The 13,287-nt window shown below is 51.7% G+C and overlaps 1 protein-coding gene across 7 annotated transcripts in view; it reads right to left on the reverse strand.

Annotated features, from left to right (window-relative positions):
- Window positions 1-7,440, reverse strand: part of Tcf7 (transcription factor 7) — a 29,895-nt gene extending 22,455 nt beyond the window's left edge. For 5 of the 7 annotated variants that reach the window (XM_077801705.1, XM_077801723.1, XM_026400191.2 and 2 more), the window contains exons 1-4: window positions 7,192-7,440; window positions 6,944-7,010; window positions 6,300-6,424; window positions 5,184-5,186 (exon numbers count right to left, since the gene is read on the reverse strand). In XM_077801705.1, the coding sequence (XP_077657831.1) occupies window positions 5,184-5,186; window positions 6,300-6,424; window positions 6,944-7,010; window positions 7,192-7,440 (444 nt within the window). The remainder of the gene's footprint in view (window positions 1-5,183; window positions 5,187-6,299; window positions 6,425-6,943; window positions 7,011-7,191) is intronic. The other 2 variants (XM_026400192.2, XM_026400189.2) reach the window with 1 other exon arrangement.
- Window positions 7,441-13,287: the final 5,847 nt, after the last annotated feature.

The raw sequence follows: 13,287 nt of genomic DNA on the forward strand, positions 1-13,287 counted from the left end.
CCCCTCTGTTCTGCTGAGCTAGCTTGCCCTACCCTTCCAAAGGGGTCAGCAGGCTGCCCTAAAGTTGTAACAGTTCCTCCCTGCCCCAGATGGAGCAGGAAGCCTGGCTCTCACCAGGGTCTGGAGGATAGGCCTCCTTTATGGGGCTTCCCTGGCCCACTGTAGGCAGCAGTAGGGTGGAAGCACAGTCTCAGCTTGGGAGCAGCAGAAGAGGGTCTACAGACTGTCCAGATCCCACAGCTAATTCCACACAGCCTCTGAGTCAGGAAAGAAATGCACTTCAAAACAAACTGAGGTCCCACTATCCACCATAGACTAAATGAAGAGCGACAAAGACAAGACTCCATATCAGTCATGTTTAGGCACTTCAAGGGCCGGGGAACAGTCGCAGGCTTGGAACCCACAAAGAACAGGGGCAACAGGGCTGCAGAACACTGTGATTCTTCCTACTTCTTGACACCATAGTTCTCAGGGGGTATTATGCTCCAGGAAAATAATCAAAACAGAAACCAAGGAGTGGTTTGTCCAGAGCCTCATCCTCCTGATAAAGAAGGTGGCCTGTGAGTGAGCCAGGAGCCACAGGAAGGATGCTATGAATAAAGATGATGTGCATGGGCATTGCTGGAAGCCTGCACCACACACCAGGGGAAGCATTACAGCAAGAATAAGGGGGTGTGTTTAGGGGTGACCATGTGAGCAAAGGTCCAAGGGTGGCTCCAGGCTAATGACCATGAGGGTCATCTCCCTTTTTATTCTTACAAAACAGCCTCAATTCCTCACACCTTATATAAGGGCTTTAAAGGGATGAGGAAGGAGAGTCTCTTTCAGATCAAGTTTTGGGGTGGTGAAAAGGGATTCTCAGGATCGAGCAAGTGGCTGTGGCTCCCATGCTGGTCCCAGGGATAGCACTTCCCATCTGAAGAATCCCTGGATGAGGTCAGGCAGGGAGTAGGGGACACATACACCTGAGTCCCCAGTCCCAGGGTTCAGACCCCCGTAGCCCAGAGTGGAGATACAGCCCTCCAGATGGGAGTCCACATGGGGCCTAACCCGCTAAGCCACCAATGGTCCCACGAGAACTAGGATAGCAAGGGAGAAGGGATCAATCATGGACAAAGCCTGTCCCCACCCAGCCCAGGCCATGCTGGCACCTCCCTGGGCATCTCTCTGGCAAAACTGCTAGTCCTCACTCCAAAAAGTACAAGGAAGGCTCATGAGCCCATTGCAAAAATGCAGGAAACAAGGTCCAGGATGCCTCTGCAGACAAGCTCTCTTTGGCTAAGCATGGCGAGTGTGTTAAAGCTATGCTAACCACATCATCCAGAAGAGCTGCTGGGGTGGGCAAGGCAGCCAAGGCCCAGAGGCAGGATGAGGGAGGATCCCGCTTGAATGATCGGAGGAGGAGACAACTATCTGAATTAAGCCTCAAATGAGGATTAAGAAGGTGGGTGGCACCTATGCCAAGAGCTGGGGAAGAGAAGTGCAAGCTGAGGGAACAAATGTAAAGGTCCTGAGGTGGGAAGAGCTGGCCAGGTATAAAACCCACCAGGCTAGAGGGGCTGCTGTGAGGGAGAGGAAGAAGGTAGTGCCGATAATGAGGCACTGAGGCTGTGGTAAGTGATTTGGACTTTCCTCCAAGACTAATGGGAAAGGCCCTGAAGTTTAATCAGGTGAGAGACGTGATCTGATTTGTTTTTAAAGGACCTCTTTGGCTGCTACATGGAGTCTGGACTGTGGGTTAGGGTGACAGGGATGCAGATGGACACTGGAAGAGGCTACTGTGCCATCTGGATGGGAAATAATGAGGGCTGGGAGTGCTCATAGATGAAGTGGAAGATCTAGGATGCACCCAGGAGCATGCCAGTCCCTGCTTTATCTGTTAGACAACCTGCAGCCCTCAGCATGCTGCTCAGGGGACCCTGGTTCACAGCCCAAGTTGAGGCCAGTTCTGTCCAGACCCCTCAGCTAGGCCTACTTGACAGTACTTCTCCAGACAGAATAAATCCTGTCTGGATTTATTAATTTGTGCTCTCAGCTCAGCTGGGCACTCTTGGGGCTGAGCCTGGTTCTGTTTTGGGTTCCCAGAACCTGGTAGCAACCTGGTACCAGACTCCCTTCTCACAATCCTCACTCCAACCTGGGCTGGTGCTCAACTGCCACTAATATCCCAGAGCAAGCCCACTGTGCCCCTCTGTCAGGGCGGAGGGCTGGGTGGTGTTCCTACACATTCTCTCTGCACAGCTCCCCAGATGGGGGACCGTTGTCAACAGCACTTCCTTCCTCTGCTAGAGTCAGGTCTTGCTCATAACCCTCTCGCTCCCTCAGGGCTTGTTTCCATGCCCTCACTAGGATCTCAATCCTGGAACTCAGTGGTGAGCCCTATGGCCAGGGCCCCACACATAAGTCTACCATTTCCCTTGTGCGCCTCACACTAGAGCTGCCACTTGATCCCCGGGCTGGAAGGATGCCCAGGTACTAGGATAACTATGGGATCAGGGACAGGGAGTGTGGCCTAAGCCTCTGCAACAGTCAAAAGCCACAACTTTTTTTTTTTTTTTGTCATTGAGATGTAATTCACATTCCATAAAATGCACTATTTTAAAATGTACAATTCAGCGATTTTTCGTATATTCACAAGGTTGCAACTGCCACCACCATCTAATTCCAGAATGTATTCGTCACCCCAAAGAGAAATCCCATGCCCATTGGCAGTCACTTCCCATTCTTCCCTTCTCTCAGCTCCTGGCAAACCACTTTCTGTTTCTATGGATCTGTCAATTCTGAGCAAAAGGCTCAGAATCCTTCCAGGCCACAGACTCCAAGAGGGGCCTGTAGAAAGGGCCACAGAGCAATGCTTCCTCATATCCTTTTTGGATAGAACCAGACTGGTGGTCTTGTACATCTAATCGCCTGAGTTTCCCTTGGGAATGCTGCCTTATTATGTTAATTTCAGAATCCCCCCAGTCTGGCTCAGGACCAGCTCACTACCCTACCTCTCCACTCCTACCCCATTACAGGTCTCAGAACTGAGAAGAAAACATACACACACACACACACACACACACACACACACACACACAGAAACAACAGTTATGATCTAGGCCAGTTACTGCCTGCAAGCCTATATTAGATGCCTGGCAAACAACTTGCATGGAAAAAGCTTTGACTTAACTTTCCCCTTCCCCAAACAAAGCTTCAAAGAAACCAAATACCAAAAAGCAACTTTTTTTTGGAAAAAAGTGTCTCTCTGCCCCATGGCAACTGGTTGTCAGTCAGACATTTGGCTCCTGGCAAGGTTTAAGTCTGCTTGTTTGGAGGCCTTCAGACGTGGTGGCCACATGAACATCCCTCCCACACGTGAGTGGAGATGGTCTCTGATGTGGGTTTGCCCTGCTATCTATGGAAATCCAGCAATTCATCTTGAACATCTTAGATCCTGAGCACAATTTTTTGTTTGTTTTTTGGGTACCAGGAATTGAATTTAGGGGCACTTGATCACTGCACCACATCCCAACCCGATTTTATATTGGAGATAGGGTCTCACTGAGTTGCTTAGCACCTCACTTTTGCTGAGGTTGGCTTTGAACTCACAATCTTCCTGCCTCAGCCTCCTGAGCCACTGGGATGACAGCATGTGCCACTGTACCCAGTTTGAACCCAGTTATTTAAAAAAATTTTTTAGTTTTCAATGGACATTTATTTTATTTATTCATATGTGGTACTGAAGATCGAACTCAGTGCCTCACACATGCTAGGCAAGCGTTCTGCTATTAAGTCATAACCCCAGCCCCTTGAGCAAAATTTTTGACCACCTACATGTCCTCAGAGAGGCTGGACAAAGGATGAGAAGACCTAATTCTAAGGCTTGCTAACAGGGCTTGGTAGCATATTTGGTAGTCTGTCCCCCACAGATGGGCTTGATAAAGACCAGCTTTGGAAAAACTCCCATGACAGTTTTTCCTCAGGGCCCTTTCTAGAGCTCCCAACCAACTACAGAAGACTTTTTCCTGACTCCAGACACATTAACTCTTTTTTGTTTATTTGTTTGTTTGGTACTGGGGACTGAACCAGAGGCATTTACCACTGAGCCACATCCCCAGCCATTTTTATTTTTCTTTTGAGACAGAGTCTCACATTACTGAGGGCCTCACTAAGTTGATGAAGTTGGCCTCAAACTGTGATACTACTGCCTCAGTCTCCTCAGTCACTGGGATTACAGGCATGCACCACCATACCCAGCCAGACATATGAACTTTGAATCGGATGATAAATATGCTCCAAAGATATGAAGCCAATCTCTTTTGCTTTGTAAAACCCAACCATATTTGAAGTGTCCATACAATTTTCTGCATAATTCAAACAACTACTTTTATTTGCTATGTGTTATAACTATCAAGTTTGCTTAAAACAGGCTCCCCTATATTCATGTACATTTCCTCACCCTATGTCACTCTAACATAGGTCCCTGCCTTTGTCCTTGTCCCCAGCCCCAAAGAGCAGCTGAGGCCAGGACACAGAAATTCAGTGCCAGAGCCTGTCCTCCCATGTTCCCAGAAACTAGGAGTGGGGGCAGCAGCTGGGTGGGGAGGAGGGTGCAATGCATAGACAAGCATCTGCCACAGCTTGGGAAAAAACTGGAAGCTGAAAAACATATGCCCCAAGCCAGGTAAGTGGTGCTGATCCTGACTGTGGGAATCCACCTTCTGCCTACTCTTTGACCAGTGTAAACCAAAGGACACCAAATGGTCTTATGACCCACACCCTTATAGCAGAATGAAGCCCTTCCTGCTCTGGATACTCTCCTGCCACTTGCTCACACTGTAAGAGGAACCACTGCCTTCCCTCTGCTCTACCATGGAGTCCTGGGAGCTAGCCCTGCCAGGACTGGGGCCTAGGCCTCTTGTCCAGTCACAGTTACTATGATGACCATAGCCCCAGTCCAATCGATGCATGCCAGTGACTGGGAATGGTGGGTTATGCCAACTGGCCCCAAATCAAAGAGTTTACACCTTGCACGGAATCCAAAAAAGCATCTGTTCCTGCAGGATGCAGGGCTATGGGGACAGTGGCTTCATCAGGTGGCAGGGTGGGGAAGAAGCCCCCTCCCTCATAGATCTGGAAAGAAGAGAATTACCCTTTATATCACAGAGCAGAGAAGTCAAGCAGACTTCTCAATAGCTAACGTGCTTGGTGTACAGAGATGAGAAGGGGTCCAGAGGGCAAAGATTTCATTTCTCAAGTCAGCTGTCTACCAGGTTTTTAGGTCTGAGCTTCTGGAGAGCAGCCTGCATCTGTCTTCTCACCTCCCGCCAGCTTTAACAGGAAATAGCTCTCAGAACCTCCTTCCTCACTCCTGATCTGAACCAGCCTCACAGTCATCCTGTCCTCCTTCTGGGTGGACCCTGCCTGTGGCCCCATGCGCTGGGTTTACATTTGCACCCAATATCAACCTACCACAGACCTCCCCAAGCCTTCCATGCACCCTCACCCCCAACTTGGGTCAACTGGAGACTGTCTGAAATATTAATGTGAATTTTTTTTTTAAAAAATGCAGCTTTAAAAGCACTCCAAATAGGCTCTTCACACTTTATCTGGACCGATGGAAAAAAGCATGGTTTGTAATGATCATGAAATCTTTTCAGAGCTCTAGGTACTTAAAGGATTTAACTCACAATTCACTGAGCTGGTCTCTTACTGATACCACTGATTTGCAATACATCTCTGCAAACCTTTCTTAGCAGGTAAGAGACCAAGTATGCCTCCTCAGAACTCACCTGGTATGTAGGGTTCTCCTTTGGCACAGGCACACTCATGCCAGTAAGAGCACACAGTGGAGAACCTTTCTTCTGCATAACCAGAAGATCCCATCAGGTCTCCTTTTCTGCCCATCCCTCCAACACCCAGGCTCAGGGCTTCCCAGGAGAAAGCTAACTGCAGAGCTCTGAGCTCAAATCACATTAAACACACCAACCTCGAGAGGAAGGTGATCTCAGCTCAAAAGTTGTTCACCCCAGCATCATGCAGCACAAGGACCAGGCCTGCACCTGCTTATGAGTGTGCTGGGAAGACAAAAGCCAATAGCTCCAGGGCAGGGGATGATCCAAGGCAGGCCCTCCTTCCTCCCCCTAGAATTCTCCTCTTGGTTCAGATCCCTCTGGTTGTGTACGAGGAAAAAAGACAACCACAGAATGCTCACATACCTATTTCTTCTAGGCAAAAGTCACTTCTTGCCCATGCCTCACCTACCTGGTCAACGGAAGAAGCAAGCGCTAGGGACACTGGCTGCTGGGGTCACTTACCAGTGGAGGCTGCGGCTGGGGATGCTGCCCTGCTCCTGAGGCGGGTGGGTAGTGCATGAGCAGATTGAAGGCGGAGTAGACAGTCTCTTTGTACATGCCGCTGGAGCACTCTGGGGCCTTCAGGCCTGGAAAAACCACAGCTGGGTCAGATACCAGCCCAGGCAGCTGCTCAGGCTGAAGGCAGTCTGCTCTTGAAAGAAAAAATAAGAATTGCCAAGGGGTCTCCTTCGAGTTTGTGACTTGCTAGGGAACGGGATGCGGGTGTCTTCAGTGCCAAGTTTTGTGGGAAGACCCCGAATCCAGGTCTTCCCCTGGCGGCCCCGAATAGAACCCCCACTCAGTCCTCCAGCCAAGGAACCTTGGCCAACGCTTTCTCCTCAAGGCTGGGGATTAGTCAGTCACCTGGGCAAGAGGGGAGGCGGAGATGGAGGGGGTCTGTTTACTCCTATAAAGGTCAGGGCACCGGAAGTGACTCGAGCCCAGCAGCGCCCGGGAAACCCGCCCCCCACTCCCCCACCCCCCGCCCTGGCTTCTATCCCCTCCCCGAGCAGCAGCCGGGGGAGGCACCCCCAGGATTCGCTGTTTCCCTATCGAGGCCAGGGCCTCAGCGCGAGGAAGAGGAGCCAGGCCGTGCAGAAACTCACCGTCCTCCAGAGACTCTGGAAGTTTGTCCGGGAAAAGTCTCTGCGAAGTGTGCTCCCGTCCCAGAGCCTAGAGGGAGAACCAGAGAGGCCGTGAGCGGCGGCGGGGACCACGGGGCTCAGGGGCTCAGGGCCGGGGAGGAGGGCTCTGAAGGATGGAGACCCGGAGGGCCGCAAGCGGGAGGGCTGGTCAGCTCGAGCCGGCGCCCGGCGGGGCGACCCCGACACAGTGGGCGCGGGCAGACGCTCACCTCGGCCCCGACCTCGGCCTCGCTGCGTGCTCCGGCGCCGGTACCCGGGATCCCAGAGCCTTCGGCCGCGCCCTCGGACTCATTCACGAGCGACGACTTGAGTTCTGCCAGGTCGCGCTCAGGGCCCGCGGCGCTGTCGCGACTCTTGTCCTGCTCCTCGCCCTCGTCCTGGAAGGCCAGCAGCTCGTCGGGCGCTCCTAGGTCGTCGCCGCCGCCCGCGCCGCCCCCGCCGGAGTCCAGCTGCGGCATGGTGCCCTCCGCCCGCCGGGGCGCAGGGAGCGCGGGGCGCGGAGAGTGCGGGGCGCGGAGCCGGCCCGGGAGGCGGCGAGCCCGGAGTCTGGACCTCCGAGCCCGGATCGCGGCGGGCGGAGCGCGGGCTGACTCCGCCTGGGCGGGCTGTGGGCGCCGGGTAAGGGCGCGGGGCTGAGCTGCTCCCGGAGCCGGCGGGTCGGAACATCAAAGGCGCCGCCGGCGGAGTGCCGGGGGCGGGGCGGGCACTCCGGGGGCGGGCCCCGACGGGGGCGTGGTCGAGTAGTCTGGGTCCGCCCCCTCCTCTCCCCGGAGAGGCCGGGACGCACCCACTAGGCACAGCCTTAAAGGGCTCGCTTTCCGTGAGTGAATCCTGAGTGAGACGTCGGAGCAGCTTAAAGATTGTCACTCTTCTCCTGTAATGTCAGGACCCTAAAGGAAACTCCTGACCCTGCTTTCTCCCTACAACAAGATATTGTCATCCTGCGTCCAGGTTTCTTTTCCACTTGCGTAGGGTGAGGGTGCCTTGGGACTTGGGTGTGGTTTCAAGTCGCGGCCTTAGCGTGAACTGCCTCTGGGCCCCAGGCCCAGTGTGCCCTGTGCTTTGAACTGGGGGTGTTTTAGAGCTTGGGGCCACTCGGAACCCAGGGAACCGTCAAGATTAGGAATTCTCAAAGGCCCATTCTCTGCCCCATTCTCCATCTCTATGCCAATCTGGAACTTCCTTCAGGGTTGCCCGCCCACTGTGAGAACAAGTATACAATCCTTACAAATTTATTGAGCATCTGTTGCATGCGCAGCTCATACATCACACATCTGTAACAAGCCCCTCAACCATGTGGCGCTCCAAGGTGCGAACACAAGACTAGGAGGAAGGAACCCCGCCGCCGAACTCCAGCCACCCCCCACCATGACTTTCCCAGCTCAGTTACACGCCTAGAATTTCTGTACCCCAAAGACTGGTTTCCCAGGGACTGTGAGCAGCCACGTGGACCACGGTTTCCGACGTGGGGTCCTTTACCCGCAGCAACTCGATCTGGGAAGTTGCTTTCTGAAGCCCATTAACGATGGTCGGTGCAGAAGCTTCCATCTTATCTACTTGGCAGCTGGAGCCTTATTCACAGAGACCTCCCGTGACTTGGTCTCAGCTCAGCTTCTGCATCTGCAAAAAGAGACTGGTTCTTTGGATCGCGGTTTTTTGGGTCTATCAGGGACGAGTAAACTGCAGGTCCCCCAGCAGGTTTCTGTACTGGATTCAATGTAGACACTCCCGCCTGTTCTAGAGCAGTTGAAACCGAGGGTATTTGGGGGAGGGGGCATTGAACGCCTCGCCTCTCTGGCTCAGGGCCCCACAGGACCGCTGGCAGCAGTGCAAAGCCGGGCCGGAAGACAGCCGCGCCGCCCCTCCGGGTCCAGGCCCAGCCTAGCTGGCTGCGGATCAAAGAGCTAGGGCCGTCCTTCTCAGTGTTCAGATGCTATCTGCGCCCGCCCAGGGGGGAGCCGCGGCCCCCCACCTCTGGGCTAAGGTGTCCTGCCCGTTGGGTCTCTCCAGCCTGCTTCCCCAAAGTGTGACCAAGTGCTCAATTGGATCCCGGTCCCTCTCTCTTGCGGGGAGGGGCTCCAGCCAAAAGCCGCCCTGCCTGGAGAGCACTGACACATGATCTCCCGGCCCCTCCACCCCCATCAACTACCCAGGTTGTAGGGTCTGGCTTTAGGATGAACCTCCCCTGAAAGTTGAACGGAAATAGGTATCTGCCTAACCCTAAGGCGTTTGGGGTGGGGTTAGGGGGGCTTCTGTGTTTGTGAGTGACTACAGCTTAGGCAGAACCGCCTCCTGAACAATTGGTAAGATCCATGGGGTCTCGGTGGACACAGGCCGGTGGGGACTGAAGTTTTCTCCAATCCAAGGAGAAAAGAAAGAAGTCAGAAGGGGCAAGTGAAGTGTGTCCTTTTTTTTTTTTTTTTCCTCAAGGGTAAATTTTTTTCAGTTTGGTATTAGCCTTTAATAAAAAAAAAATTACGGTTCTTTCTGCTTTATTGGTGTGAAAGCATCCTTTCTTTACTAAAATGATGGTGAGAATATATTTTTTAATGACCTAATTTGGCTAAAGAAAAATGACATTTTTTTCTGATCTGTTCACTCCCCCACTCTCAAGTTTTTTGGGATATTTTTATAGGGCTGTGAAATCCCTAAGCCTGGGAACCTCGACCCTCTGATGTCCTGGCTTGGACTCCTTGCCTTGCTGGGAGGAACAGGGGAGGGGGAAGGAAGAGTAGGGGTGTGAGGAGGGGTAATGCAGAGAGGAGGGCTGAGTCACAGGCATTCACAGCCTCGCTGAGATCAGTCTGAAAGCTCACTGAGGGATCAGCTACTGTGCTTAGCCCTAGGCTCAGGCTGAGGAGGGGGGGGTGGGTAGAAGTGCCTTCTGGGAGCCACTGGCTGCTTTGAGAAGTTGAGGACTTGTCAGAGCTAAGCTGGGGGCTGGATCAGCCTGCCTGTACAGAGTTGAGTGGCAAGAGTTCCAGTGGGCTGGGGCAGTCAGGGTGGCCTCCTAAAGGTGGTTTCCCATCGGGCCTAGAATGCCAAGGAGGAGAACAGGAGCTTAGACTTGTTTCCCAAAAGGCAGGTACATCCCCATAGGAGCCCTTGGTCAGCACCGGTTCCTTTATCATTCCCTTATAGTCATTCAAACAATGACCCCATATACTGAGTTAATACTATGTGCGAGGCATCCTGCCAAGTGCTTCATACACATATCTCATTTAATCATCACACCAACCCTGTGACATGAGGACTATTATCCCCATCTTACTAATGAGGAATCTAAAGTTCAAAGAGGTTAAGTAAATCCCCCAATATCTCACAGCTTAAAAATGAGGGTGTCAGAACTCCAAACTCAGGCAGTCTGACTCTTGAGCCTACACCCTAATGACCACACTCCAGTATTCCATTATGGCCCTAAAATTCCAAAGGAGTCCTTATCTGCTGTGTGGTCTTGGCAGACAAATGATGATGAATATAGAATCCTAACTTTCTGGGTGGCTCTCGTTGCATGGTGGGGCCATCAAGAAGATTGGATAATCCCCCAGATGGTATGTATGGGTGGCCCCAAGCCCTTGTTGGGTTAGAGAGCCCAGAGCCTCTCCCTGAGCCCAGACCCTCGCCTGTGCCATCTCTCCTGGCTGCCCTGGGCTACCTGTCCTGGTCAGTGACTTAGATCCCAAAGACCGTGGGCCCTGGAGTTCCTCCACAGTGTGGTGGTTGAGACCTGCTGTGGCTGCCCCCTTGGAGGTTACAAGCAAGTTTCAAATCCACCCAGAGTGGTCTGGACTCATTAGTCAGGTCAGAGGTGTGTTTTATTGAGGCTTCATCTTTATGCTAATTAATCAGGCAAACCTGACCTTCCACTGATGTTGGATAAAGAACAAAGTCAGGGGGGCTGGGGATGTGGCTCAAGCGGTAGCGCGCTCGCCTGGCATGAGTGCGGCCTGGGTTCGATCCTCAGCACCACATACCAACAAAGATGTTGTGTCCGCCGAGAACTAAAAAAAAATAAAAAATATTAAAAATTCTCTCTCTCTCTCTCTCTCTCTCTCTCTCTCTCTCTCTCTCTCTCACTCTCTCTTAAAAAAAAAAAAAAAAAGAACAAAGTCAGGACCCTCAAGGTTTGAAGGTCTGAGAAAGAAAGCTCCGGCTTTGGATCTGGGCAGACGGGTGTTTCTATCCCTGCCCTGCAATTTACTGGCTGTGAGATCCCAGACAAATCACTGACCCTCTCTTAGCCTCAGTTTCCTCCTGTGTGAAATGGGTGTTGTATCTGCCTTTGACTGTTGGCATGAGGTTGAGGCAAATCACCGTATCCTAGTAAAGAGCTCAGTATAATGTCTGGCACATTTCAAGGGCTCTAATAAATAGGTGCTCTTGAGCTAGATATTTTTTCGGAAGTTGTTAGGCTAATTGGCTCTTCATGTAACGTCATGTAAATCATCTGAATGTTCTCATGGCCTAAGCCCACTTAATCATAGCTAAAGCTGAAAATATACATTTCCTTTCCTTTCCTTTCAAGTTCCTATAACATGAAAGGCCCCCATGAACTCTCTGACCTTTTTTTAACAGGGAGAACCTTGAAATGTGGCATTTCCAGAAAATGTCTCAAAGGAGACCCAGATGGATTTAGTAAATTACAGCAGGGAGAGGTTCCTAGCAGCGTCTCTTCCTGCCTGCCAGCCTGCCTGGCATCCTGTAGGGACTTGCCAAAAGAGGCCTAGAGGCCCGGCTGTAGGCTCCTATAAGGCTTCCCGTGGAGTGTCTCTCTCAGGGCAGAGTCGGGTCACAAGTCCCAGAGTCAGTGTGGTTTGTTGCTACAAACACAGTTTGCTCTCTAGAAACTGTGTGTTTGAGTGTGTGTGACTGTGGGTGGCTGGGACCCGTATGTCGGCAGACACACGATGGCTTTGATTGCAACATCCAATGACCATTTCTTCCTTTATAAAGAAGAAGGGAAACCTCTGTAGGTCTCTTCTCCCCCTCCCCCTGTCCCTCATATTTTATGCAATACCAAGACTTACTATCAAAATTAAAATATAACAATGAAGCTAGGGTTTCCAAATGAAACCCCAAGAACATTTGGCCAAATTGGCTTGAGGAGAGGGGGAATTACAAGGAGATCCACTCTGTAGGTTCAGAGAGCTTGTGACTATTTCCCACACTGTACCAAACATTGCCCAATGAATGGGCCTAGGGTTCACTTACCAAAAGGATAAAACATCTTTGATTTCCACAGGAAGGGGTTTGGAGTCGGAGACTCCAAAGTAGCTGGCGTAAAGGTGGTCCGGGAGTGGCTGTCAGGTGCCAGGCCATCAGTGTTCATTGGTCACCCAAGAACACTCAAACCACCACTGGCTGTGGTGCAGCTCAAGTAAATCCTCTGCCTTCTCTGGGTCCAGAATCATCTAGAACTGCAAGGCTCCCTTACCTAGTTCCGGGTGAAGGATATGGAGAATAAGTCCAAGGACATTTTCCCTATCTGCAGCTCTTCCCTTATCCGCAGGGTCCAAGTAAAATTAAAATCCCAGGCCTCAACCAGAGTGAAGGAACACAAAAGGTTCTACACCTAACTGGCACCTTGACCTCGCCCCACCCTAACAGGTCTGCTGACCCCAATACAATAAGCCCCTGGAAATTTCCTATTCACATTCCTGTTCTACCCTAATGGATCTGCCGGACCCTAATACAATGAACCCCAGGAATTACCTTCCACCCTAACGGAAGCCTATATAACCCAGACCCTTGCTTCAGCTTTTTGCCATTTTCTGCCCCCAAATGAGCCATGCCAGGTGCTTGATCAATGAAGAAAAGCTTGCTGATTTGAAGTTTGCCTTTGCTGTGTTATTTGTGCTAACACCGGGCATGCCAGGAGGAGCCCACAGCCATGAGACCAGAGCTGAGGGTGAAGAGACATCACAGATGCAGTAGGAAGTGGGGTGTGCCAAGCCCCTGTGTTGATGTGGGACCACCTGCAAACTCAGAGGAATGTGCCCACATTAACCCCATTTGGGGCTGCTCCAGCCCCTTGAGGTAGGAATGTCTTACTAGGAAAGAGACACCAGTACATCTTTTTTCTTGGGACAGGGTTCTCTGCTTATCCCTAGGGCCAAACCTGGAGCTAGCAAACTGCAATGATCGGAAATTTTTGGATGGACCGCTGAGTGAATGGTTAGATGGATCATTCACAGCAGTGATCACTTGGAATCTGGGGAGGAGTTAGCAGGTCTAGAACATGCTGTCTGGAACTTGCCATGTAGCACACTGACATCAAGCCAAATAGAGGTCCTGGGAGCCAGGGG

This window comes from Urocitellus parryii, chromosome 1, assembly GCF_045843805.1.
Source record: "Urocitellus parryii isolate mUroPar1 chromosome 1, mUroPar1.hap1, whole genome shotgun sequence".
NCBI lineage: Eukaryota > Metazoa > Chordata > Mammalia > Rodentia > Sciuridae > Urocitellus > Urocitellus parryii.